This window comes from Poecilia reticulata, chromosome 2 (assembly GCF_904066995.2).
Source record: "Poecilia reticulata chromosome 2, P_reticulata-male-v2, whole genome shotgun sequence".
Taxonomy (NCBI): domain Eukaryota; kingdom Metazoa; phylum Chordata; class Actinopteri; order Cyprinodontiformes; family Poeciliidae; genus Poecilia; species Poecilia reticulata.
In genome coordinates, this window is record NC_088831.1 from 15014640 (window position 1) to 15040944 (window position 26305).

At 45.5% G+C, this 26305-nt stretch overlaps 3 protein-coding genes across 7 annotated transcripts; 2 read left to right on the forward strand and 1 right to left on the reverse strand.

Moving 5' to 3' along the window:
* The first annotated feature begins 213 nt into the window (after positions 1–213).
* tmem198ab (transmembrane protein 198ab) lies at positions 214–9474 on the forward strand. Of its 2 annotated transcripts, none has more exons than XM_008396452.3 (5): positions 214–490; positions 6141–6353; positions 6477–7058; positions 7149–7345; positions 7425–9474. In XM_008396452.3, exons 2-5 carry the CDS (start codon positions 6197–6199, stop codon positions 7575–7577), a joined length of 1089 nt encoding a protein of 362 aa, XP_008394674.1. In that variant the 5' UTR covers positions 214–490; positions 6141–6196; the 3' UTR covers positions 7578–9474. The 2 variants fall into 2 exon arrangements, with proteins under 2 accessions (XP_008394674.1, XP_008394682.1); XM_008396460.3 differs by lacking the exon at positions 214–490 and adding an exon at positions 5093–5844.
* Positions 9475–10732: 1258 nt separating this feature from the next.
* Positions 10733–16300, reverse strand: LOC103456733 (desmin-like). Its single transcript, XM_008396446.3, has 9 exons — positions 15473–16300; positions 13512–13572; positions 12766–12861; positions 12519–12680; positions 12293–12418; positions 11950–12170; positions 11839–11882; positions 11679–11767; positions 10733–10887 (listed from the first exon to the last, which is right to left on the reverse strand). Exons 1-9 carry the CDS (start codon positions 16048–16050, stop codon positions 10846–10848), a joined length of 1419 nt encoding a protein of 472 aa, XP_008394668.1. The 5' UTR covers positions 16051–16300; the 3' UTR covers positions 10733–10845.
* A 1782-nt stretch (positions 16301–18082) lies between these two features.
* dnpep (aspartyl aminopeptidase) lies at positions 18083–25791 on the forward strand. 4 transcript variants are annotated; one of them, XM_081598129.1, is made up of 16 exons: positions 18146–18217; positions 18468–18497; positions 18611–18695; positions 21384–21472; positions 21537–21650; positions 21715–21840; positions 22458–22582; positions 22680–22764; positions 22844–22951; positions 23465–23542; positions 23613–23693; positions 23763–23923; positions 24111–24150; positions 24225–24326; positions 24882–25049; positions 25636–25791. In XM_081598129.1, the coding sequence occupies exons 3-16, from the start codon at positions 18620–18622 to the stop codon at positions 25684–25686; spliced, it is 1404 nt and encodes a 467-aa protein (XP_081454255.1). In that variant the 5' UTR covers positions 18146–18217; positions 18468–18497; positions 18611–18619; the 3' UTR covers positions 25687–25791. The 4 variants fall into 4 exon arrangements, with proteins under 4 accessions (XP_081454246.1, XP_081454255.1, XP_081454259.1 ...); XM_081598133.1 differs by lacking the exon at positions 18146–18217 and adding an exon at positions 18229–18360; XM_081598120.1 differs by lacking the exon at positions 18468–18497 and having other exon boundaries at positions 18083–18217.
* Positions 25792–26305: the final 514 nt, after the last annotated feature.

The following is a 26305-nucleotide window of genomic DNA, read 5'->3' on the forward strand; positions in this document are numbered from 1 at the left end:
AAATAAACTCATAAATTGTGAAAATAATCTCAGTAATTTTTTTTCTAAATTCTGAGTTTTTTGTCTAAAATGGTCTCCTTTATCGTCTCTCTCCAGTGGTTCCGAGTGTTTCTGCTGTAAAATCTGCTGGTTTACCGAGTTAGCATCAAGCTAGCGGTGCTGCTACAGCTAAAGGTGCATTTACAAACTCCGCCAGCAGGGGTCGCCGCACAGGCCAGCTGCCTCCTCCTCCTCTTCCTCCTGACGCACCGCCTTCATCATCCGGACCGGACCGCAGCCTGGATGCTCCAGCAGTCCGTGTAGCTCAGAACCGGGTCTCCGTCCTCCCAGCCCGGTCCCGGTTCTGATGGATGGTTAGCCCACCGCCCTGCCCACTGCTGCGGACCCGGGGAGCCATGGAGTCGGTCGGTGCGGGGGGCTCCGCGGGGCTCCGCGGGGCCCCGGGGCCGCAGTGAAGGCGGAGGAACCACGACCCGCCGCGGGGAACATGGTGAGTGCTTCCACGGTCCGGTTCTGACCCGGTCCTGACTCGTTTCTGACACGTTAAAACCAACGGAGAAATACATGTTGCGTTTATGGGTGTGAGCTGCCCCACGGTCCGTGAAGGGGTCGTGAAAGAATCCGACAGAAATGCAACACTTCCGGTTCTTCTTCGCTAAAACCTGGTAATTGTTGTGACGTCACGTTGACATGTTTCCAGAAAGTCAACAGACAGAAGAGCTGATGCATTTTCCTGCATTTGGACCGGAACGTGAACGCATCACGTGATTCCTCATCTTAAAGCATTGGGTCAAAACATTAGGCTACAGCAGGGGTCAGAGGTTACTGCAGGGGTCAGAGATTACAGCAGATTGTTACAACAGTCAGAATAAATAAATCTCTGAAACTTTACAGTTTGAGAAATCAGGCCTGAATAGTGCTGCAGTTCTGGTTCTGATCTGGTTCTGATGGGATCAGAATGTGATCCCATCAGATCTGATTCACTTCATCCAGTTGGATCAGTTTGACCCTCAGCAGCTGATTGGTCTCATCAGACAGGAAGTGACATCAGCAGATGAACCTGAGCTGATGGCGGCTCCTCCACCTCGAGGTTTCCACCTGACAGGAAGTGACATCACTCACCAGCTCCTCTGCGTCTTTATGTAACCTGCTGAGGAGGCGTGAGAACGCCTCGCCAAGTCATGGCGGTGGTGGGCGAGAGCGCCAGAATGATCAGCATGAGCCGCAGAGCGAGTCATGAAGCATGACTCACCTGCCTCCACACGAGGTCAAAGGTCATTTGCCTATGACAGAGTTGGTGGCTCAGCTGGACTGTTTAAGGTCTGTGGAACTCCAGGTGTTCAGGTGGAGCTCCAGGTTTTCAGGGAATCGTATTTATTGATGTGGTCTCAGTTGGTTATCAGGTGATCGTTCTGATCCTTTATTTTGAAAATCTTTCTAATGGGCTGTGTTCCCTGGTAAACCAGTGACCTCACTGACGCCATGTTGGTGTTTCTGCTGCCTGGTGATGCCGAGGTCATGAAGGTCATGAAGGTCGTTCTGGGTCGTGTCTCTTCATCCTGAGCTCCGAGTGGAGCATCAGCCCAAAGGACAGTCTGTCTCCGTCCCTGTGATGGGACGTCTGCTGCCGGCGGCGTCTCTGTCACGTTTTCCCATCAGCCCCGGCGGCTCGTATTGATGATCGATGGAGGCCATCCAACCCGGCTGCTGATCCGACCTGCGGCGCAGTTCAGAAGCATCGGAGCGGGTCAGGAAACTTTCTGCTGCTCGCCTCCGGAGCAGCAGAAATGACACTGTAATCTAACATACTTTAATAAAAAAGACTTAAATGAAATATCTGCAGACTGACTCAATAAATCACTGATCAGTCGATCAGTAAACCTGCAGTAATAATTGGTATTGTTCAGATAATCCTAATCTGAGTTTGTAATCTGGAACTCGCTTTATTTTGTATTTTAGTGACTGATGGACTTTAGTCAGCTGATGAAGAGTTTATAACTCATCTTCAGATTAAATCAGGAATAAACTCAACAACATGAATGCTCTTAAAGGGCCGGTGGCACCAGAATCAATAAAACCCATTAATAAACTGTTCAAATATTAATAGGACTCTCTGCATTAGTTCCTCTTAAAATTAAATAATATTGAACATATTATTTAATTTGTTCAATATTAAATAATATATTTAATATTATTTAATCACAAAAAGAGGATCACAAAAACCCAGTGATCCTCCAGAATTCACTGGGTTTTTGTTTGTTTTATTAACTTTTTTCTTTTTACAGTTAAAATCTCTGATTTTGTGGAGCAAATTCTGAAATATTTGTAATATTTGTTATTATTTCTGGCAGTAAATGTGACTTTTTGTTCCTCGCTGTATCGATCACAGATAATAACTGATAATAATTGATAATAATGGATATTAGCTGATAGTAACTGGACATCAGGTCAGGCTGAGGCAGCAGAGGAATAAAACATGAATAAACTTACTGCCACCTGCTGGTGGGAGTTAGCATCACTTTCAGCATTTTTCAGGAAATATTTCAGTAAATATCACATTGATGCATCAGCCTTAAAAACGCAGTGCTGTGTTGATTTAACTTGAGTTTTCATGAACACAGAATCACAACAAACCGTCGGGACTGACTCGTGTAATTCAGGCCACAAGAAGAGCTGAGGCGGGCCGGATTTGGCCCCTGGGCCATCAGTTTGACCCACATGAATTAGATCCTTAGTTATGGACCTCCAGGGGTTTAATCATCCATCAGAACTTTATTGATCCATGATTGACTCATCAAATATTTCTCTGCATCTGACTGGCTGTTCATACCCTCCTGACGATTCCTTCCTCAACACTTTGACCCTCAGCTGATTGGTTGGTTGAGGACCAATCAGAGGAGAGGACCTCAGCTGATTGGTTAATTGAGGACCAATCAGAGGAGAGGACCTCAGGTAATTGAGGAAGAAAACATCTGGTACGGTTCAGTTCTGGTTCAGTTCGCTGGACGTCCAGAACTTCAGTCAGACTTTAGATAAAGGTGAAGATTAAAAATTTTTTTCTACTTCATAAAACTTTATAGATCCTAAATGAAGTCTGATCTGGTTTAATTTTATTTTTATTTCATGAAATGATTCAGAAATCGACTTTCTGTAAACTTTGTCGTTCTGCTCGGCGTCCAGCTGAGGATCAGGATGAAGTCAGACGGCAGCAGGTCTGTGGAGGCTACGCAGGACACTGACTCACACACACACACACACACACACACACACTGACTCACGCACACTCTCACACACCCTCACTCACTGCGTTCGGGCTGTCGGTGAAATCTGCTCTCTGATGCATCAACAGTTGCTGCTCAGCATGAAGCGTTTCACATTGCTGGAAGCAGCAACCAGGAGTTGCTGGTTGCTGGTTGTTGTTGCTCTGCTTGTTGCTCATGTTCTGTTCTCCTGTTTTATTTCTAAATCTGTGTTCAGTTTTTCCTTCCAGAATGTTTTCAGATATTTTCTCTCACTTTGAACATTTCAGGTCAAAGTGAAGCTGCTGGTTCAGTAAAACATTTTCTACATTAACATGATGTTTGTTCTCACTGGTTTCACTGGTGTGGAGTCCTGCTGACCAGAACCAGGTCTGTTTCTGTTCTGATTGATTTATCAGTCAATAATGTGGGATGAATTATTCTGGATCATATCTGAGTGAATCTGCAGACCTGGAGTCCTCTCAGAGGTCAAAGGTCAACCTGGTTCAGACATTTCCTGGCTGCTTTCTGCACCGGTTTTATTCCTGAATCTGATTTTTATTCTGTAACTCAAATTATACGAAGATTAAATTATTATTATTACAACTTTTCCTTCAGATTTAAAGACATTATTTCTGTAAACCAGGAATATTTTTTTTGTTAAATATATTTCAGTTTCTTCTTCAGCTATAAAATAAATCAGATCAATAACAGCATGTACAGATTATAATCTGAATTATTAGTCCAACTGTGAGCAGGATTACACATCCTGATAAAATGACATTTTAATCCAGATATTAGACCAGGGGTGGGCAATCCAGGTCCTGGAGGGCCGGTGTCCTGCAACTCTTACATGTCCCCCTGGTCCAACACGCTTGAATCCAACAGCTGAATCACCTCCTCTGCTCAGTCAGGTTCTCCAGAGTCCTGCTAACGACCTCATTATTTGACTCAGGTGTGTTGAAGTTGAGACACATCTAAAAGTTGCAGGAGACCAGCCCTCCAGGCCCGGAGTTTCCCACCCCTGTATTAGAGACTGAAGCAGCAACATTTAGCAGATTATAAATTTTTCAGTGCTTCTGGAAACGTGGAATATTTTAAAAATAATTCAGGAACACGGAGATCCAAAATGATTCAGCCTCAGAAATGTTTCAAAATCTAAAACTTGAATAAATTATTTTGTTATTTCTCAGCCTGGGTCATCATTTTCACTGCAGAGTAAAAATGATCCAAAAGACCAAACCTGAAAACCTGTGAACTTCAGCCAGAATCCTTTATGATCCTCAGGGATCCTCTGGGATCCATCCTACTTCCTGCTTCCTGGAGTAAAACTGGAGCTGTTCATCAAATTCTGAATCATTTCTGTCAGGAGCTGAAATATTGACTCTGCTGGTTTTATGGCCGTTTATTGATGCTAACAGTTAAATGCTAAATACTAAGTAGCCAGACTAGCTAGCAGCTAATCTTTGAGTGTAACATTGAACATCAGATGAACATGTTGTGACTGATTTTGATTGATTATATTCCAATAGCTTCACGTTTTCTATGCGGCAGCCATCTTGGATTTCAGGGTTCTGTTGCTAAAACTTTTTGTGTCAAAAGATTCCAGTTGATTTCTTCCAATTTGGAAAATTATATTTATAACTGAACACACAAAGAGCATCGTCACCATAATTCTTATGAATGTTGCCATGGTTACTGACACGCTGCTCCTGATTGGCCAGGATTCAGGCGATCAGAATAAACATAAACTAAATACGATTCACACTAACAGAAAGTAGAGAATATGTCAACAATAAAGTATCCATGTGATTTATAAAGTGCAAATATTAGTGATTTTTTAAGTTTTATTTGTTTTTATGTGGATATTTTTCTGTTTTTCTTTTTTAAAAATGTAAACAAACATATTTACATGTTTAGGAAAAAATAAAATAAAAATTTTTTATATAGAAGTAAAAACTAATCAATAAGCACATCTAAAGTCCTAATTTCAGTAAATATTGATAATAATTTGACAACTATAAATAAATGTCATTTCATGGCGTCCTGCATGTCGTCCTCACAGCCAGCAGGACCAACCCAAACACTTTCCCTGATTGGCTCATGCTGTTGCTATGGGAGCAGCAGCCGCACCTCCCATTGGTCCGGCTGCAGACTCAGATCGGTCGGTCTCCTGTCAGTCAGCATCTCTGTGTTGTCATGACAACAGACAGGAAGCAGGAGGCGGGGTCTGGTGGTGTTATTGTGCAGCAGCAGAAGAAAAAAAAAACTGTTTTTATTTTTACATCAGGGGGGCGATCTGTCTGCCAACACAAAGCCAGCACACACACACACACACACACACACATATCAACACACACACACACAACGGGTCAGTCGGCCTCGGCCTGCTAATCTCTGATCGCAGGATGATTATTAAATGATGTTTGGATAGAAAAAGGGCTCAGAGCGTTTAGCTGGCGCTCTGGAGCGGGCTGTGTGTGTGTGTGTGTGTATGTGTGCATGCGTGCGTGTGTGTGTGTGTCTGCAGTCATTTCAGGGCTGCTTGTATCTGTTTTTATGGATGCTGAAGAGCCTCTAGCTCTGCAGGTTTTCCAGCAGAAAGGTATGCAGCAGCTGGAAATGGATGAAAAGTTGCCGTTTTGGTTCCAATAAAACCGGGTCAACCGGACTGAAGGAGGAACCAGCTTTAGAACCGAATGATGGGCTGGATCCTGACAGAGTTTTTCCATCTGTCAGTACCTGATGTGGGCTGGTATCTTTCTGGATCTCTCCGGTTCTCTTTGGATCTTTCTGGATCTCTTCAGATCTCTCTGGATCTTCCTAGACAATGTCTTTCAGAGTTTTGTTTCTGTTTAGTCGTTTAATCTGACTCCTTTGATTTCCCTTGTCTGTCTGCAGGTGAAACCGTTCACCTGAGCGCCGCTCTCTAACCTCCTGATCTCCTTCTCATTGCCATGGCGACCACCCTGGAGACAATGCTGCTGCCGCCGGACCAGGAGCTGCACCCCGGGTGGCCAAACGCCTGCCTGGACCCCGGAGGCCGCTACTCGGTGGTCCCCTCTGTGGTCTGCTCCATGTGCTGCCTCTTCGGCATCATCTACTGCTTCTTCGGTGAGTTCTGATGGATTCAACCGGCTGCCGATGGAACTGTTACCTGACCGGATCGGTTTGTTACGGTTCCTGCGGTCTGATCTCCATCTTGGTTCTGACCCTGACCCTGCTGCATTCCTCTAGGCTACCGCTGCTTCAAGGCGGTGATGTTCCTGACCGGGCTGATGTTCGGCTCCGTGGTCATCTTCATGCTGTGCTACAAGGAGCGCGTCCTGGACACCCAGCTGAGCGTGGAGGCCTCGGTGGGCATAGGGTTGGGCATCGGCACGCTGTGCGGCCTGGTCACCATGCTGGTGCGCAGCGTGGGGCTGTTTATGGTGGGGCTGCTGTTGGGGCTGCTGGTGGGCGTGGCCACGCTGGTGGGCATGGCGGAGCTGTCCCAGGCCCCGTCGCGCTCTGTCTGGGTGCCACTGGGCGTGCTGCTGGGCCTCGGCATGCTGTTCGCCGTGCTGACGCTGCAGTGGCAGCGCCTCTTCACCACGCTGTCCACCGCCGTGTTCGGCGCCGCTGTCATCACCGTGGGCCTGGACTACTTCCTGGAGCTGTTTGCGCTCCTGGTGTACATCTACGAGCGGATCAAGGTGGAGCCGGGGAAGCCGGTGTGCTGGATGACCTGGCTGGTGCTGGGGGTGTGGCCGTCCCTCACCCTGCTGGGGGTCATAGTTCAGTGGAAGGTGACCGCCGAGGGATACTCCCACACCAAAGGTGAGGAAACAATCTCCCAACCTGATACTGATGCTGCAGGTCGTCACACCCTGATGTTTGTAAAGTTTCTATCTGTCTCTTGTTCCTCAGTGATCATCAGCCGCCAGCAGCGAAGGATGCAGGTGATGCGGATTCGTCAGCGAGACGACCGCTACCGCAACAAGAAGAAGAAGAAGCAGCAACATGGCTCCTCCCACCAACACCAGGCCAAGCAGCTCAACGCCGAGCCCGCCTACCGCCGCAAGCCCAACCCCATCCGCCGCTACGACACCGACGTCCTGTCGCCGGTAGCCAGCATCACATGCCGTCTGTGTCCCAGCGGACGGAGGGTCTCCATGTCTCAGCTGTCTCTGTGTTGTCTTGCAGAGTTACATCCAGAGTTTCCGGGACCGGCAGGTTCAGGCGCAGCCCTTCCCCGGCCGACTGGTAGGAGGCGCTCACGCTGTGGTGGAGATGGGCTACGACTGCGGCTCCACGACCCCCCTCACCGGGGCCGCAGGGCCACCTCTACGGGCCTGACCTCGGACCCTTGACCTTCATAGGACTGATCAGGAGGAACTGACTAGAGCCACTACACTCACCACCAGATTGACAGGCAACCTTCTGGTGTTGACCTTTGACCCAGCAGGGATAATCTACCCACCTTTAAACTCTTTACAAAGTCTTGACACATGAGCTAAGCTAGCTGTGGCTAATGAGCTAAGCTAGCCACTGGTTTTGTGACATTACACGCATGCAGACACTAAACACATACACACCACAGCTCCAACCCTGAAGGAACCCACTGACCCGGTTCTGAGCTTTCTGCCTCCATCTTCAGTCAAACATCGACTCCAGTGGTTCCACTGTGAACCCAGCTCAGGTTCTAATGCCAGATCAGTCAAAGATCTGGGTCACCGTCCAACTCTGGGTCACCGTCCAACTCTGGGTCACCGTCCAACTCTGGGTCACCATCCAACTCTGAGTCATCGTCCAACTTTCGATCATCGTTCAACTCTGGATCATTGTTCAACTCTGGGTCATCGTCCAACTTGTCAACCAGTATTGCAGAAGCAACCAGCTCCTCAACTGCTTGGGCTCAAACAAATCCTTGAGCTTCACCAGGAAGGGACAGCTCAACACTAACTGGAAGTCTTTTTCTTTCTGTGCCATCCAGACCACAACAACCTTCTGTGGAACGCGAAGAGACGTTTTCTCTGTAATGGAGGGGACACCCTTCGTCTCCCTTGGTGCTGGACAGAACTCTGCTGTCCTGTCAAACTGCCTCGCCTCTCCTTGGACTGCCAGGTCAGCCAACCAAAATGCTCAGTGGGACACTTCCCTTCGGTAGCCATGGCAACACCAAGTCAGGTTGTGTTGTTTCCCATAGAGAGAGCTCTGTTTACACTGGCACCTCCCAAACACGTGGAAATTGGCTTTAATAATGTTTGGTCCGCGACCACAGCCATCTCAACCAGCTAACGTCCTTCTAAAAACACGTTTAGCTTCTTATTTCATCATTCAAACACCAAACTCACCTCAACAGGCGTGCAAGTAGAACGGTGTTAGCAGAAGCTAACGTCTGCAGTCTTCCTCTTCTTCGCTCTCGGTGTTTCAGCTTCTGAACTGGATTTTCTTTGGAATATTTTAGAAAAGAAATCTGTGAATACCAAACCGCTAACGGGTTCCACTGCAGCAGCTAGCATGGCAGCCCTATTGAATTTTGAAGCTACTTACTTTCTAAATTAAAATTGTCAGGTTGAGTTGATTTATGTAAACAAAACTTTTTCACAGATGCCAAATTTTGTTTAATTGAACATTTACAAAACAACCCAAGTAAATTTAAACTTTGGAAGCCAAGTGTGCTAAATGTTTTCAAAGTTAGCAAAATGTTGACTCGCTACATTAAACATTAGTTCCCTCTGTTAGCCAATTAGTCTATTAGCCCATTAGAGTAGAGGTATCCACCTCTAGCTTCTGCTAATAAGAAGCTAACATAAAGCTAGCGTTAGCCTCTTTGGGTTCTGATCCAGACTGAGGTGCCGGTGTAAACGGATGAATCGGACCAGCAGCCGTCTGATTTCTCCATCGTGTTTTTCTTTATTTAGGATGATGTAACATCTGTCTGGTAAAATGTGAAACTTTAATGTCTTTTTAGAGGAGAACTATGTACAGGAAGTGATGCATTTAGTGTGAAGGGCTGAACTGCATGAGATGAACTGGTTAGCTTCCTGCTGCGATCGGCTCCAAGAGGAAACCTGTACAGAAACACTGCACTTATTTTAATGTCCAACAGGAATGAAGACATGCTGTATTTATTTATTTGGTGTTTTATTTATTTTGCTCAGCAGTTTAAAGTGATCATGTTTTTAAAGACTCTGATCATAATTAAAGCATGTGTTCCTGCTCTGTTAAAACAATAAAAACATTTAAATCATTTTATCGTCAGCATCATAGAATCATCTTTTCTGATTTGTATCTGCTCTTCGGCTCGTTAATGTCCTGTAATATTAATGCAGCAATCATTTAAACATCAAAAAGTTAGTGATCGATTTAAAAAATGACTCCCTTATCTATATATATATATATCACTTATTTGTAAAATAGAATAATAATTGATGAAGTTTGTTACATGTTAAAAGAATAAATAATTGCTTCAGTTATTTTTCTACATAATTATTTCTTGTCATAAATCAGGAGTTTCATTTGTCAGCACAGTCAGTGGGCGGGGCTAACTGCTCTGCGAATGATGATTGGTCCATGGTTGTGTTGCTGTTCAGGTCAACCAATCAGACGTGTCAGATTTAATTATTTCATGAAATATTAAATAATGATGTTTTAAAGAATAATTAATAACTACAATAATTGAGTGTCAATTATGGACACTTTAAAAAATGTATGCATTTTTAATTTTTATAATTGTTTTTAAAAGATCACAGATAGGATCACATATTTTAAGAACTGAATGGATTGTGGCACTTTAGGTGCTCCAAAAGTTGATCACGTTTAGTTGTCAGCTTAACGACTAAATTTTAGTTTAATGAACCGATTTCCATCCATTATTAAACCGACAGGCATAAACTGACTGATGTTTATGAAATAACATCAAACTAGAAAAATAGCTGTTCCTAGCGAAACAGCCGTGAGAATGCATATTTGCAGAATGACTGCTGCAGAAATGCAAGAAAAAGTAGAGAAAAGCTTAAGAAGTAGAAGAAAGCAGAAGAAATAGAAATAGTTTAAACAGTTCAACAGTGAAACATAGCAAAAGCATAAATTAGCAGAAGCAGAAATTAGTACAAAACCAGAAATATTTGAAGAAGTGAAACAGCAAAACAAAAAGCGTAAAGGGGCAAAAGAAGCGTATTTGCAAAATGACTGATGGAGAAATGTAAGAAATATGAGGAGGAGGCATAAACTGATGTTTATGAAATAAAATCAAATTATTGTTTTAAAGTAGTTAGGATGAATTATTATCTGAGCCTAATATCCTTAAAATGCTAATATCTAATCCATCAATCATTTCAACCTTTTCCAACCTTTTCGATCTTTATGTTATTACATATTTGAATCTCATATTAGTAAATAACTTTCTGATTATGATCTGGGATGAAACAGAAGTGCAGTTTCTCAGATCATCTGAGGGTTTTTATGGAAATTCACCAGAGAGATAAATGAATCGTTTCACTGCAGGATGAAATCAGCGCAGGCTAATGCTAATGCTAGCGCTGTGCTTAGTTCAGCTTTATTAGATTAAGTTGGTCAGAGCGCTGCGGAGCGTCGTGTCGTCTCTTCTTCCTGCAGATCCTCACATGATGTCCTGCTGGTGCTGCGTCGACTCGCTGACCACCTGGAGACAGGAACTCAAGTCAGGAGCAGCACTGCTATTGCTAAAGCCAAAGTTAACTCTAAAGCTAATGCTAAAGCTAAAGGCCGGTGAGGTCCACATGCAGAGCCTTTATGGCGCCACAGCAAACATCCTCCTGCTTTATTTGTTCCAGGATTCAGATTCTAAAAGAAAAACTACGGCAATAGGGAGGGATTTTCTGCATCAGTGTCCAAACTTTTCACGTTTCGTTTAGTTTTTGTTTTTTTCTGCGGCGCTTGTCAGTGTAACCGAGGGAAACTTTAAATCCTGAATCCAGATGAAAAAGTGAGACCAGGAAGGAAAAACGTTATTTAGACATTTAGAGCAGAACTAACAGAAAATCAACCTGACCTGCTTCCAGTGCCAATCGATACAGATGATCAGTTTAAAAGCTGGTCAACTCATCAATGAAAGAGAATCTGTGACAAAAATTCACCTTTTCTTTTAGTTCCTGATGATCCTTCAACCTGAGCACTAAACAAACTAAACATTGATTTAATTTATGTTGGTGTTTGCAAAACATACCATTTCAGACGTTACCTGAAATGGTAGCCCCGCCCACTTTATTATTATCAGCCTGTGATTGGTCAACAGTCAGTTTACTGATGACCAACCAACAGAAACCCAACTGTAGATTCTGTGCTAAAATGTAGACAACATGTTTTGAATAGGCCACAGAGCATTCCCAACCTGGGAGGTCAGTGTCGATGTGTGTGACGGTGTGTGTCAGTGTGTATTGATCCAGTGGTGCGTATCGTGTGTATTGGCGCTACCTCTCCGTCTCGGGTCTCGATGGTCTTGATCAGAACCGTTTTCTTGGAATGGGTCTCTGCGGAGCGCTGTGGCGGTTCTGGGTTGGTTTCTGCTCAAACAAACAGGAAAGTCAGAGTCAGGAGAGATGGTGCGTTCAGGGTCCTTTGGGGCGGTATGTACCTCTGAAGCTCAGGGTGGAGAAGCTCTGCATGGGCAAGGCGATCCTGGAAGAGACAGTGGTTAGAGCCGGGCGGTTCTGGAGGTTCTGGAGCTTTCTGTGCGGGTTCTGACCTGCTCTCCTCGCCTTCCAGCAGCTTCCTGTAAGTGGCGATCTCCACGTCCAGCGCCATCTTGACGTTCAGTAGGTCCTGGTACTCCCTCAGGTGGCGCGCCATCTCGTCCTTCATGGTGGCGATCTCGGCCTCCAGCCGGGCCACCGTGTCCTGGAAGCCACCCGCCTCGCGCCCGTGGCGGTCCTCCATGTCCCGCATCTGCCTCAGCAGGGACTCGTTCTGGACCAGAATCAACCAGGTAGAAACACATGGCAAGTTAACCACACAGAACCAGTTAGCAACAGAACCATCAGGAGGTTCTGAGGATGCTCCCGGACCTGTGAGGTTCTGGTTCTACGTACCGTCCCTTTAAGGGAGTCGATCTCGCAGGTGTAGGCCTGGATCTGGTGCCTGAACTCCAGCGTCTCCTGGCGGGCCTGCTGCAGCGCCTGGTTGTTCTTACTGACGGCCTGGTTCAGGTCCGAAACCTGCAGGGACAGAACTCCGTCTTCATCTGCTCCATCGGTGCTGCCCTCTAGTGGTCAGATACACATGCAGATAAACAGGAAACAGCAGGAAGTGGGTGACCTTGGACTTGTACCACTCTTCAGCCTCGGCGATGTTCTTGGCGGCGATGCCCTCGTACTGGGCCCGGATGTCCCTCAGCGCCGCCGTCAGGTCCGGCTTGGACATGTCCATCTGGACCTGGACCTGCGTCTCCTGCATCTGGTTCTGCAGCTCCCGGATCTCCTGCAGGGGGAGACAGTGAGTCTATGGCTCGGACTGGGCAGGTTTGAGGAGGAGGAGGAAGAGGAGGTGATGGAGGAACAAGAACCTCTTCGTGGATCCTCTTGAGGAAGGCGATCTCCTCCTGCAGCGTCTCGATGCGTCTCTCTAGGTCCAGACGGGCCAGAGTGGCAGCGTCCACGTCCTGCAGAACAAATCACATCCTCTGAGCGACACGTTCAGAGTCAAACTGGAAGTCACACAGGAAGTCAAACAGGAGAAACAGAAAGTCAAACAGGAGGAACAGGAAGTAAAATAGGAGAAACAGGAAGTCAAACAGGAGAAACAGGAAGTCAAACAGGAGAAACAGGAAGTCAAACAGGAGAAACAGGAAGTCAAACAGGAGAAACTGGAAGTCAAACAGGAAGTCAAACAGCAGAAACAGGAAGTCAAACTTTAACTAGTCAAAAACAGAAAAAAGATGCTAGGAATCCATGCAAGAGAAAACTGTTTTCTTTCTATTCATTTCCTTTCAAATATTCAACGATAAAGACACTTTTCTGTAAAATTAAAATGTTATCTGATAATCATTATGGGAGGATTTTATTGTTTCAGGATTAAAATGGAATAAAAAAGGATCCCGGACGAGCCCTAATGGAGAAATCAAACCAAAATAAAAGCCTCAAAATAACAAAAACATGTTGGCTAAAGAAATGTAAGCAACCTAATTCTATCAGTTATAAACCATTTTTAAATATTAATAGAAAAGTGTTTTGTTTCTGTGCAATAATAAGTAACAATAAAAAACAGCAACAGCAGAAAATCATTTTATTATCAAATCTGATCAAGACTCACAGCTCTGAACGCAGCGAGGCTGTTCTCAGCTTCTTCCCTCTGGAGGATCTCCTCCTGCAGCCTGAACACACACAGAGAGAGAGACACACACACACACAGACACAGGGAGAGAGAGTGAGAGAGAGAGAGAGAGAGAGTCATAGAAAGAGCGACACACACACACAGAGAGACACACAGAAAGAGAGAGACACACACAGCGCTTTATTTGAGTCATGTCATCTTTAGAAACAAAACCTAACTACCTGACACATTCTCTAAGAAATGAAATGAATGTATTTTATTAAAAATGCAGCAGCTCCTTCTTCTTGCTGCAGCTCCTGTGAATTAGTTTAATCTAAACGTTGGACTCAAACTCTGTGTCTCTCTGGCGGCTTCGTTTCACTGCAGAGTCTTTCTCTCCTTTTATAGAAGAAAACATGATGAACTCCAGTCATATTGAAGCAGCACTAATCTGTAATCTGTAACAGAGTCTAAACTAAAACCTTTTCATTTATAATTTAACAACAAACGTTTAGCCAGGCTAAAACTAAAGCTGCTGGCAGGAAATGTTTCAGTTTTATTTCAGAAACTTTCCTATAAACTCAGTCTGATGTGGGATTAACAAGAATAACATAAATATTAACTAAAAATTGTGTGGGGCATTTCCTAGGCAGCTAGCTAATGCTGAAAGCTAACTTACTGAATAGCATTTTTATTTGTTTTAACTGAACAAGAAAAAGTCAAAACACATTTAATTAAATTTTTAATTTAATCTAATCTAATCTACATAATCTAAGAGATGATCTCTTAGTACCTGTGAATAACTGGTGAATAAATGAAAGTGATTTTCTGCCATCAAATATTCATCATCTGGAGGTGAAGCTAATGCTAATGCTAATCTACTGTTATTCATAAACATCAGAAGAAATTAATTTTAATTTCATGGACACATTTTATTACGCCTTAAGGTTTTAATAAAATAAAACAACATCACCAAACAAACTGTTTGATGTAATAAGCAGCAGTTTAAAGCCTCGGAGAAACAAACTGTCAGTTATTAAGCAGAGATAAGAAAACAATAATATTTTATTCTGATTATTTTCAGCTGCAGGTCTGCTCTCTGCGCTGAGCTGCAGCTCTGCTGATGTTACAGGTTTTATTTTTACTGCAGCTTCATTTTAATTGATAAACAATTAAACATACAGATGGTAAAATAATCAAAATGGCTGCTCTCGTTAATAAACTTCCAGGTTTAAAGTTTTTCTAACATTATTAATATTGAAAACATATTAAAAGGACTTACTTTCCTTTATTTATAACCTTTCAAAATAATTTTTTTATCTGTATGTTTTGGTGGAGGGGCTGCACAGTGGCGCAGTTGGTAGAGCTGTTGCCTTGCAGCAAGAAGGTTCTGGGTTCAATTCCCGGCCTGGGGTCTTTCTGCATGGAGTTTGCATGTTCTCTCCGGGTTTTCTCCGGGTACTCCGGTTTCCTCCCACAGTCCAAAAACATGACTGTCAGGTTAATTGGCCTTTCCAAATTGCCCCTAGGTGTGAGTGTGTGTGTGCATGGTTGTGTGTCCTGTGTGTCTCTGTGTTGCCCTGCGACAGACTGGCGATCTGTCCAGGGTGACCCCGCCTCTCACCCGAAACATTGGCTGGAGATGGGCACCAGCACCCCTCCCGACCCCACTGAGGGAAAAAGGGTGCAAGAAAATGGATGGATGGATGTTTTGGTGGAACGTTGTAAAATATCATCAGGACAATTTAACTAAAAAAAATAACTGAATAATAAACATGTTTAATATTTACCTGATGGTTTTCTGGATTAATTTATATAAATAAAATAAAATAATCCAGAAACCTTCAGAGCGCTGAGACGAGATTAAAATTAGTTCAGAATTTATCCTCCCTGATCTCTGACCCCTGGTCCTCCTCTCTGACATCTGACCCCTGGTCCTCCTCCCTGACCCCTGGTCCTACCTCATCTTGACCTTGTCCAGGTCGTCGACCAGGTTGTCCCTCTCCACCTCCAGCCGGGCTCTGTGATTGGTCAGGACCTCCACCTGTCGTCTCAGCTCGTTCATCTCGTCCTGGTAGAGGTCGGCGATACGTGGCGTCTCCCGGTCCCGGAGCCGCTGGACCTCCAGAACCAACGCCTGGTTCTGCGTTTCCAGGAAGCGGACCTTCTCGATGTAGCTGGCGAAGCGGTCGTTCAGGTGCTGCAACTCCGCTTTCTCGTTGGTCCGTGTGGCGAGGAACTCCTGGTTCAGAGCGTCTGCCAGGCTGAAGTCCAGCGTCTCCCCCAGGCCGCCGTAGCGCCCTGCCGACACCCGGGTGGCCCCCAGGGACCCCGCGGCCCCCAGGGACCCGGCAGACAGGCGGTAGGCCGGCGAGGCAGCACTGCGGGTCACCTCGTACACTCTGGAGGTCACGTGGGCCCCTCCGGCGGCAGCGGGGCCCATGAAGGAGCGGTTGAGGGACGGCGAGGCATAGGAGCCGTGGCCGAAGGTGCGGCGGTAGGAGGAGGCGGAGCGGGCAGAGGAGGAGAAAGAGGCCATGATGGAGGCGCTGCAGCTGGAGGTCTGAGACGGACGAACCGCCTCGGGGTATTTCTACTTACCCCTCTGCCCCGCCTCCAGCCTCCTGATGACATCAGCTGTTCATTGCCTCTCCTCTTCCTCACATTCAGGCCAAACTGGAGGCCTGGGGGCCAAATCGGCCCGCTGCAGCTCCTCCTGCGGTCCGAAAGACTCCAGAGGAAAACATGAACCAGATGATATGAGGCACATCTCAGCAGGTTTTATTCATTTAACATTAAACCACCAAACTACTCGTCACTTCCTATAGAAAGCCTCCCATTTTTTCCACATTACAGCAGAATTTCAGGTTTATTTTCCATCTTCATGCTTCAGATTAACGGCTGATCAGATACTGAATAGTTTCTGTTTAATGATCAATAAATCGTTGAAGGAAGCTAACAGGGCTAGCGCTCTCTGAGTCTCTCTGGTGGTTTCCAGCCGACCTGAGTGTCTCCAGTCCTCCCTGTCGTCAGGACATACCAATGTGAGGATGCGTCTCCTCTCGCTCAAGGCTGCCTTATAAAGGTAAAGCCTGGCGCCGCTGCAGGGAACTCTGGGAGTTTTATTCTGTTCGCTCAGACAGAACATGGAGCAACGTGACCATAAAACATGTTAAATGGTAAAGTTTATCGTTTCAGATCAAAACCAAACTGATTTTTATTAAAGTTAAAAACATGGAAAAACATTTTCGTTCCATACAACAGAAACCATGTGGATCTAAAGAATTATTAATAATAATAATAATAATAATAATTCTTACAGGGTTTTTGGATTTTAAGCACCAAACATCACTTGAAAGTATATCCAGTGAAATACAATCATATTAACAAAATGTATTTATTTTAAACTCCATTTTGTTTCTGGGTTTGAAGGTTTGATCCAGTTTGATCCAGAACCTGTCAGATCTACAAGAAAAGGAAAAATTAAATCTAAGACCTGATAACCTGCAGCTTCTGTGTTTCCAGTTCATCTCACATTTTTAGTTCTGAGTTTAAATAAATCAAATGATAAAACTGATGAACTAAGTCGTTATGATTAATTTGTCCAGAAATCGTTTGGAGGCAGGTCAAAGGTCACCACCTCACAGTTTATTTCACCTTTTCAAACTCCAGCTGGATTCAGAGGAACTGTTCAGAGTCCTGATACATTTTTTATCTCAGTTTTATTCTTTAAAATCTGCTTTGTGTTTTATTTTGCTCCAACATGTTGATCTGATCTGATCTGATCTGATCGGGTTCAACGCTCCATCCTGCTGCTCTCACATCTATTAATAGAGTCTGTGTGTGTGTGTGTGCGTGTGTGTGCGTGTGCACGTGTGGGTGTGGGTGTGTGTATGTGTGCGTTTGTGTGTGTGTATGTGTGTGTGTGTGTGTGGGGGGGTGTATGATGTGCGTATGCGTGGGTGTGTGTGTGTGTGTGTGTCCCTCTGGTTTTCTTCAGAGCTGCAGAGAAGATGCGAACTGACAGCTGAGGTAAACATCACCTTCTCTCCGCCTGAGCCTTCCTCCTCCTCCTCTTCCTCCTCCTCTTCCTGCCCATATAAGGCAGCTTCCTGCGATGATGAAGTGAGAACCATCTGAGGATAAACAGAAATGTTCAAAGCAGGATGATTACTGGGGTTTGTGGTCATTTTTTCTTCAATAATGAGCAAACTTTCAAAATGAAGGTTTTGATTTGACATTTTAAAATCTTTTTCTTTCATTTGTTTGCTTGATTTTGATCCATTTAAAGGTGCACTTCCTGATGTGTCCACCACACTGGGGAAAAGATTTCAACTTGCCCCCAAAATACTCTGATCACATTTAATTCATGATTCAGCATGGAGGAAAATTAAATGTTTCATATGCAGCTTGGTTTGTTTGGACAGATTATTCTATTAATAAATTATTTAATACATTTTTAAACTAGCTTTTTTGTTTAATTTAGTTATCTTTGTTTTGAAATTTTAATTTTGTTCGTGATCTAAAACATTAAGTGTGATTAAAAAAATCAAAAACATCAGAAATTTGTCTTTGGTCTCCTGATAAAGTGTCATGTCACCTCCTGGCCGCTAGGTGGCGCTGACGGTCTGTGGTTGCAAACGTCGTTTACGTCTTTCCTCTGTCGCTGCGGTGGAGTTTAGACTTTGAAAGTGTAATTCATGCTGGTAAGCGTTATAAATTGATTACCTAACATGTGGGTTATGTGGGAGGTGTTATTTCCTCGCTGAAAGTCGAGTTGACTGGTCGGCAGAACAAGAAAAGCAGGAAAGTCGGAGAGAGTCGCTTTGTTTTTCAGCTCAGCTAACCGGTGATTCCTTTATCGGACGCACGCCACTTTTCCTTTTATCTTAAACCTCAAATTGAATTTTTTTTAGCGTTTTAATCCACTTTATATTTACTGGTTGTGTCCTGCAGGTGGAAGTTTGTATATTTTACCCCTAAAAAGTAAGTTTTGCAAGCTGTTTCTTCTCCCCGAAGTTGAGGCTCGTGACTCGGATGCGATAATCGATTGCAGCTTTGATTTTTACTTTTATTGCTCTTTATTGGGTGTTTTTCAGACTTTAATCATGAAGAAAGAAGCAGTGCAGGCAGCAGCCAAGGAGTTTCTGCAGTTTGTCAACAAAGGAGTCTCTCCGTATCATGGTAAGGTCTGGCGAAACTGCGATGATTCCAAAGAAATGTGACGCTTCTTTGGAATAATCCTAGAAGCGTCACACTGAACCCCATTTAGAAATCTCTGAATTTAAACACCTCTTAATTCTCAGCGCGTTTTAAAATCAATAATTATTGTCATTGTCACTTTCCTAACTCGTTATAGCTGCTTTTTGAACTCGGCAAACTTTTTAAAGTAATTCATTCACAAGAAGCTGCCAGACTCTGCTAATGAGTCAGATCAAAATATAAAATAATACCTGAACTTTGACCCCAAATCCAGAGGAGTTGAACATGAGACTTTGGATGCAGATAAGTTTTATCCCAGCCTGTTCTCTAACGTCTCTGTAATCATACGACCAGGGAGGCAGGTTAGCTCATCATAAGACCATCATACAGCAGCAGTCTTCAGTCAGAAGCCTCTGCAGATGAGTTGGAATGCTGACTGCTACTGGAGAGCAAATCGGCCCACAGGATCACCATCTACAGAGAAATTTAGCTTCCCTTTGGGGGAAATGCAGATTTATCTAACTGCATACGATGATGATGATGATGATGTTTGTTAAATCGGTTGCCATGGTTTCTGAACATCAATCTCCAGTTGATGTCAGTACAGAACATTTCTTAACCGTTTTGCTCCGCCGTTTGAGGAGACTGAAATGTTTATTTATTAAAACAAGTTTCTCTCGTATCCATGGCAACAGCAGTAACCTGACCTTTAACCCCAAACAATAGCAGACTGGAGCTTCTGGTTGCCGCTGCAGCAGAGCCGCAGCCGCAGAGGCTAATGCTAACTGCTAGTCAGAGTGGGCCCGATATTAATATAGTGCTGCCATCTTAAAGTGGCTCTAATGGGCTCTTTGCACCTACGGCGTTGATGTCACATCTCCAGGAGCTAATGCGGCTCACTTGTTTCCGCTTTGAGTTACCATGACTGCTAGAAAAGACTAAGCCGTATTTCAGATGCAAATAAAAGCAATACTATGAACATTGTTGTCTTCCTAATATGGACTTTAAGTTTTAATTAATTTCCAAGCGATCCTGAATTAAGAAGATGCCGCTACCAGTTAAAGCTAACGCCGCACAACACAAAGTTTGCAGCCTTCACTTCACTCCGGATCAGCCTAAAAATACCGGGGATACGATGGTAAATAAAGGAGCCTCCCTGAGTTATTTCCATGGAATCACTTCTGTATTCAGCCTGAAAGGGCGAGTGTATGGGGAACGAGAGAGCAGACCAGAGCCAGAAAGCCGAGAAACAGATCCACCTGTAAACGCCATCCTATCTGAGCTCTTCACAAGAAACATGCAAAGGTAATAAAACGAAATAACACGGAGACCTTAAGGGACACGGTCATATTTTTCTAAAAGCAGCAACTTTGAACCTGAACAGTCAGCTGAACCAGATCTCTGACTACTGTTATGATCCGGTTATGATCTGCGCTACTGTTAAGCTATGGGGCTTGTTGTGCTTCGTCATGCTTCGGAAGCTAAAAGCCCGAACCGTAACCTGCCCCGTTAGTCTCTGACACTAACGACAATAAACACACGTAATATACTTGAAAATAAGATAAAAACATTGTTCGTTAGAATGTTTAGATACTTAACACATTTTACAAGAACAATGTCCAAGAATATTGCCTACTAGCATAAGCTAAGGTTAATGTTAGCCACAAAGTTTAAGTAAAACTCACCTTCGTGTTAGTAAATGTATAACGAGGCGTACATCTTAAAACCTTTCTCCAGCTGACTTGTTGGGGCTTCGGATTGATGTACAAACCTCGGCCAAGCCCTGCAAGCACCTCCTGTAAAATTATATTTTTATTGGATCGGAAACAATCGAGCCGCTTTTCCCCGAACGCGGAAGCTGAGGTGCAACGAGTCCATTTCAGATCCGTAAACTCATAGTGTTTATGGCTGACTCCATGTGTGGCGCCTCTTGCAGGTCTGGGGAAGTAACTGCAGCGTTTTGGACCGATATAGAAAAACATTTCTAGACTGTTTCTAAAGGACCCGTTTCATACCAATGATCTGTTGGGTTTTAGTTCCAGCTGACTGGTTTCTGAGAGTTATTAGAGTTCTCTAACGTAAACATTAGGGCTATAAATATAAATGTTTGCTTCTTTTTAATCCGACTTGTTTTGGTCCAGTCTGGTTCTGGTCCGGTCTGATTCTGCTCTGACCTGGCTCCAGATTCTAGTAGCTGTACCAGCGGTTCTGTTGAGTCAGCAGGAAGCCAACCCGGTTCTGGTCGCCGTGACTTTGAGCTCAAGATAAGATAACGAACGGGCTGCACAGTGGCACAGTTGGTAGAACTGTTGCCTTTCTGCTTTGCTCGTTCGATTCCCAGTCCGGGGTCTTTCTGCCTGGAGTTTGCATGTTCTCCCTGTGGTTCTCTCTGGGTTCTCCGGCTTCCTCCCACAGTCCAAAAAGATGACTGTCAGGTACAGACTGGCAACCTGTCCAGGTGACCCCGCCAATCGCCTGGAACGTTAGCTGGAGTTGGGCACCAGCAACCCTCCCGACCTCACTAAGGGACAAGGATGTACAGAAAATGGATGGCTGAATAAGATAACGATGGAACAGATGGGTCCCAGTGTTTCTGCCCTTTGACCCTCTCTCTGTTCACCGTATAAATCGCCATAGCAACAGCTGCTTCTTCTTCTGTGGTTCCTGCAGTGGTGGAGGAGTGCAGGCGGCGCCTCCTGGAGGCCGGCTTCACCGAGCTGAAGGAGACGGAGCAGTGGGACATCAAGCCAGCCAGCAAGGTGGGTCGAGGTCAAAGGTCAGGGGGAGCTAGCAGGTGGAAACTAACCAGGATCTCCTCTGCAGTATTTTGTGACAAGGAATTTCTCCAGCCTGATCGCTTTTGCCGTGGGAGGAAAGTACCTTCCAGGAAATGGCTTCTCCATGATCGGAGCGCACACCGACAGCCCCTGCCTCAGGGTACGACCTCCGACCCCGCCCAGCCAATCAGCTCCACCAGGTGCTGCAGCTGCTTCTGTTGCAGGTGAAGCCACGCTCCAAGAGGACGAAGCAGGGCGTGCTGCAGGTGGGCGTGGAGTGCTACGGCGGCGGCATCTGGAACACCTGGTTCGACCGAGACCTGACTGTGGCCGGCCGCATCATGGTGAAGGTAGTTCAGCCTGCGAGCAGCAGGGGGCGCCAGAGCTCCGGCCTGCTGCACTGTGAAAGGAGAAATGTTCTTTATTAAAACAATTATAAAAAAAACAAAAAATAAATATAAATGGAAAAGAGATTTTCTATTATTTAAATTAAATAATCATGGGTAAGTAAAAAATTAAAAAGAAACTATATTTTCTCCATTCATCCATCCATCCATTTTCTTTACACCCTTGTCCCTAGTGGGGCCAGGAGGGTTGCTGGTGCCTCTCCAGCTAACGGTCCGGGCGAGAGGCGGGGTCACCTGGACAGGTCGCCAGTCTGTCGACTGGCAGAAAACTATATGTTCTGTTATTATGAAAACAATAAGTAAAAATATATTTATCTTAATAATAATAAAGTAACTTAAAAGAAAATAAAAGTAATTATTAAAATTAAGGTATTTTTAATAATAAAAAATGATTAACAAAAACTTTTCTTTCATTAAAATAAAAATATTTTCATCATCCTGTTTTTTTCTGTTAATGTTGCAGGAATGAAAAAATTAAGTAAAACTTTAGTTTTTTCCTGCAGAGTGAAGATGAGTGTTTACCTCCATGCTGAATCGCTCTTCCTCCTCTTCCTCTGCAGAGCGAGGGGCAGCTGGTCCAGCGGCTGGTCCACGTGCCCCGCCCTCTGCTCCGGGTGCCTCACCTGGCCATCCACCTGCAGCGTGACGTGAATGACGCCTTCGGCCCCAACAAGGAGAACCACCTGTGAGCACCAGGGACAGATCTACATGCAGCTCCGAGGCCAGAACATGGAGGTGTCTGTGATTTCCCAGCTACAGTGAACGCACCGTGTTTGTTTCAGGGTTCCCATCCTCGGCACGGCGGTCCAGGAGGAGCTGGAGACCGGGTCGTCTTCGTCTGGAGACACTTCCTCTGCCGCCAACACGGTGAAGCCAGTTCCTTCATGACGCCTGGCCCGGTGCTGGTTCTGATCCTAGCTTTGATCCTGGTTCTGTTTGGGTCCAGGCTGACAAGCACCACCCTGCCCTGGTCAGGGTTCTGTGTTCGGAGCTGGGCGTTCAGCCAGACTCTCTGCTGGACTTCGAGCTATGTCTGGTCGACACGCAGCCGGCGGTGAGTCTGCACTTCCTGTCGGTTACCATGGAGATCAAACATTCACAACCCGCCATGTGGGCGCCATCAGAAACGGGCCGGCTGCCATGTTGGCACCTGCTGTTGCTTCTGCTTCACATTTGAAATGGTTTGAGTGAAACAGACAAAACTAAACATCACTGTGAGCAGGACGGCCTTTGATTAGGCCGCTGAAGGTTCAGCTGAATGAAAACAATGGCTAAGCTACATATTGAGTAGCTGTGCTAGCGGCTATGCTACATGCTGCTACTATGCTAAAGCAGCAGGAATGTATCTCAGTTGTCTGCAGAAACAAAGTATATTTTTATTATTATTATAGCTATTATTACTACTATTATTATTCTTAGACATTTTATTTAATATATTTTTGCTCTGCAGCTGAATTAGAGCAGAATTTAATTGAAAGTCATTGTGGCGCCCGCGCTGCATATGCTTAGAGCCGGGCCGTCCTGGTCGGGTGAACCAGCAGGTTCTGACCTCCATGTTTCCCTGCAGGCTCTAGGAGGAGTCTACGAGGAGTTCATTTTCTCTCCCCGTCTGGACAACCTGCACAGCTGCTACTGCGCACTGCAGGTCAGAGCCGGTACTGCAGCTGCAGCTCCACCTCCTGCAGAGCGTTTCCTCCATCTCCTCCGTCTTCCAGGGCCTACTGGAGTCCTGCGGAGCCGACTCTCTGACCTCTGACCCCAACATCAGGATGATAACTCTGTTCGACAACGAGGAGGTGAGTTCACCCGACCTTTGACCTCTGACCTGGCCCCTGGTCCCCTGGTGACCTCTGCGTCTTCTGTAGGTGGGGTCAGAGAGCGCCCAGGGTGCGCAGTCCAACCTGACGGAGCTGATCCTCAGCCGGCTGGCCGCCTCCGCCAGCAACCCCAGCGCCTTCCAGCAGGCGGCGCCGCGCTCCTTCATGATCAGCGCCGACATGGCGCACGCCATTCACCCCAACTACACGTCAGAGTCTGCTCATGAATCATTCAACGGCAACAGCTGGATCCACTCTGTTCAGACCAGGCTTTCAGGCAGCATCCTGCTGACGGAGGCAGCATAATGCTGCGGGCTGCTGGATCCAGTCTTTGTTGTTAGCTAGGTAAATGTGGACCAGCCAGCTGCTAACTTGGAGCTGTGCTTGTTTCCTCAGGGAGAAGCATGAAGAGAACCACCGGCCAGCTTTCCATAAGGTCAGTCTGCCTCCTGATTGGCCGTCTCACCGTCCAATAGGAGCAGCTTTTACTGAAGCACTCTCTGCTTTCAGGGCCCCGTCATCAAGTTCAACAGCAACCAGCGCTACGCCACCACCGCCGTCACCGCCTGCGTGGTCCGTGAGGTGGCGAGCCGCGTCGGCGTGCCGCTGCAGGTAGGCCCACTTCCTGTTAGCCACACCCACTTCCTGTTAGCCACACCCACTTCCTGTTAACCTCAAACCTGATGGATCACAGGTCACATCTATATCAGATCTACATCCGACACACAAAATACTTTGCGGTGTTCTGATTTAGTAATGTAATTATATTAGCTGTGTAGCCACCCCCACACCACTAGAGGCAGTACCAACCCCGAAAAGATGCAACTAAGGAGCAGATTTAGACTATAGAATTTGGTAAAAACTTTGAGCTTTGCTGAAGTAATTAAAGACACAAGTTCAAATCCATGCTAAGAGTGGAGCTCCTTCAATCAGTGCTCCTCCGCAGCTCTGATTAGTTAAGCAATGTAACGTGATCCTCTGGTATAAATAAAGTAAGGTAGACATAGAAGCAACGATGGTACCGACTGAAACAGTAAACTAAATCATTCAGCTCAGGCCAACAGCCACCTGCAGTTCACCGTAACGACCACTAGAGGACAAACTAACCCATGTTAAATCCCTGGAGTCCATTCAGAGTAAGACTTCCTGTCCGTGTGACCCCTGCAGGATGTGATGGTGCGTAACGACAGCCCCTGTGGGACCACCATTGGCCCCATCCTGGCGGCGCGGCTGGGTGTTCCCGTGGCCGACATCGGAGCGCCGCAGCTGGCCATGCACTCCATCCGGGAGATGTGCTGCACCTCCAGCGTGCTGCAGAGCACCGCCCTGTTCAAGGTAACGCCAACCTGTCCAAGGTGACCAGTCTCTGGGCTAAGCAGCTGAAAGCTCAGCAGCCATTTTGACCTGATGGTGTTGCTATAGTAACTCTGTAAATAACCTTTATTAAACATGTCTAATCTCCCAAATAAACCTGCTGCAGACTCATAGATATTTCCATGCCTCTCATGGCTGCAGGAGCATTTCACAGTTTTCACACCTGACTGTATTTTGTCTTCTGGATCTTTTCCTGCCACTGACCGTCTGATAGTTAGTTGGAGGATGAAGGAGTTTCAGACTCGGAGCAGCTGGTTTAGCTGAACCGCTGATGATCACATGATCTGCAGTCAGCCTGTGTTTGTATTAAACAACCAGCCGTCGTCTGGGAAACAGACGTAAACAACCATGGCCTCCCATTTACTACTCATCATTCGGCAGATGGAGATCCTCACTCAGCTCTTAGTCACTCAGAGTCTCCTGATGGGGGTTCATCTCCACTTCCTGTGGCTTTTATATCCACTTCCTGTTGTTTACCTTCTCTTCCTGTGGTTTTACCTCCACTTCCTGTGGTTTTACCTCCACTTCCTGTCTGCTTGTTCCCCAGGGTTTCTTTGAGCTGTTTCCATCCATCAGGAACTCGCTGGTCGTCGATTGAGGACAGAACGACCTCGGCTCTCCACTTCCTGTTGATGACGGGAAGTCACTCTGATTTTATCAGATTTTATTGATCAGCTTCAGAAATAAAGTTGATTAATCTGGATCAGAATCTGGTTTGTTTTTATTTTAGTTGTCTGTTCCTTCCTCCTTTACAGATGCAGGTTGAGGTGACGCTGCAACCAGTGTAGAGGAATATAATTATATTAATAGTTAAAAATTATATTGTGACCGGTTTGCACTAAGATATGTTTTAACCTAAAAGAAATGTACTGTGTCAAATGGACTGGGTCAATCTGACCTAGAAGTCAGGAAGGAATTCAAATTTGGAGAAATGTGGAGTAACAATCACTAAACAGAGGAAAGATGTTAGTTTGAGCTTTTGTGCAAGAAAGTTCCAGCACCCGTCTTTTCTCTTGATGGCCTGCAAAGGAACAGGGCCGGGGCCCAAGACTTGGGGAAGAGTCTCTGTTTGGACAGATAAGGAACAAACAACTTGACTAATAGTTTTTCTGATGGAGCAGATTTGATTCCAGGAGTTCAACCTCTAGTTCTTGGAACTTCCAAATTACATGTCGAGTGTGAACGGAGGCAGAATTGCTACACAATGAAGTCCGGTA

Bases quoted from the DNA above. Each gene is read 5' to 3' on its own strand.
- tmem198ab (XM_008396452.3), top strand. From the start codon at position 6,197: ATGGCGACCACCCTGGAGACAATGCTGCTGCCGCCGGACCAGGAGCTG. The intron at 7,059-7,148 runs GTGAGGAAACAA...CTTGTTCCTCAG, and splicing joins GGGATACTCCCACACCAAAG to TGATCATCAGCCGCCAGCAG. The intron at 7,346-7,424 runs GTAGCCAGCATC...GTTGTCTTGCAG, and splicing joins ACACCGACGTCCTGTCGCCG to AGTTACATCCAGAGTTTCCG.
- LOC103456733 (XM_008396446.3), bottom strand. From the start codon at position 16,050: ATGGCCTCTTTCTCCTCCTCTGCCCGCTCCGCCTCCTCCTACCGCCGC. The intron at 11,883-11,949 runs GTCAGAACCCGC...TGTCTCTTCCAG, and splicing joins CTGGAAGGCGAGGAGAGCAG to GATCGCCTTGCCCATGCAGA. The intron at 11,768-11,838 runs GTACATACCGCC...TTGTTTGAGCAG, and splicing joins CTCCACCCTGAGCTTCAGAG to AAACCAACCCAGAACCGCCA.
- dnpep (XM_081598120.1), top strand. The intron at 18,696-21,383 runs GTAAGGTCTGGC...TGGTTCCTGCAG, and splicing joins AGGAGTCTCTCCGTATCATG to TGGTGGAGGAGTGCAGGCGG. The intron at 24,327-24,881 runs GTAGGCCCACTT...TGACCCCTGCAG, and splicing joins GCGTCGGCGTGCCGCTGCAG to GATGTGATGGTGCGTAACGA.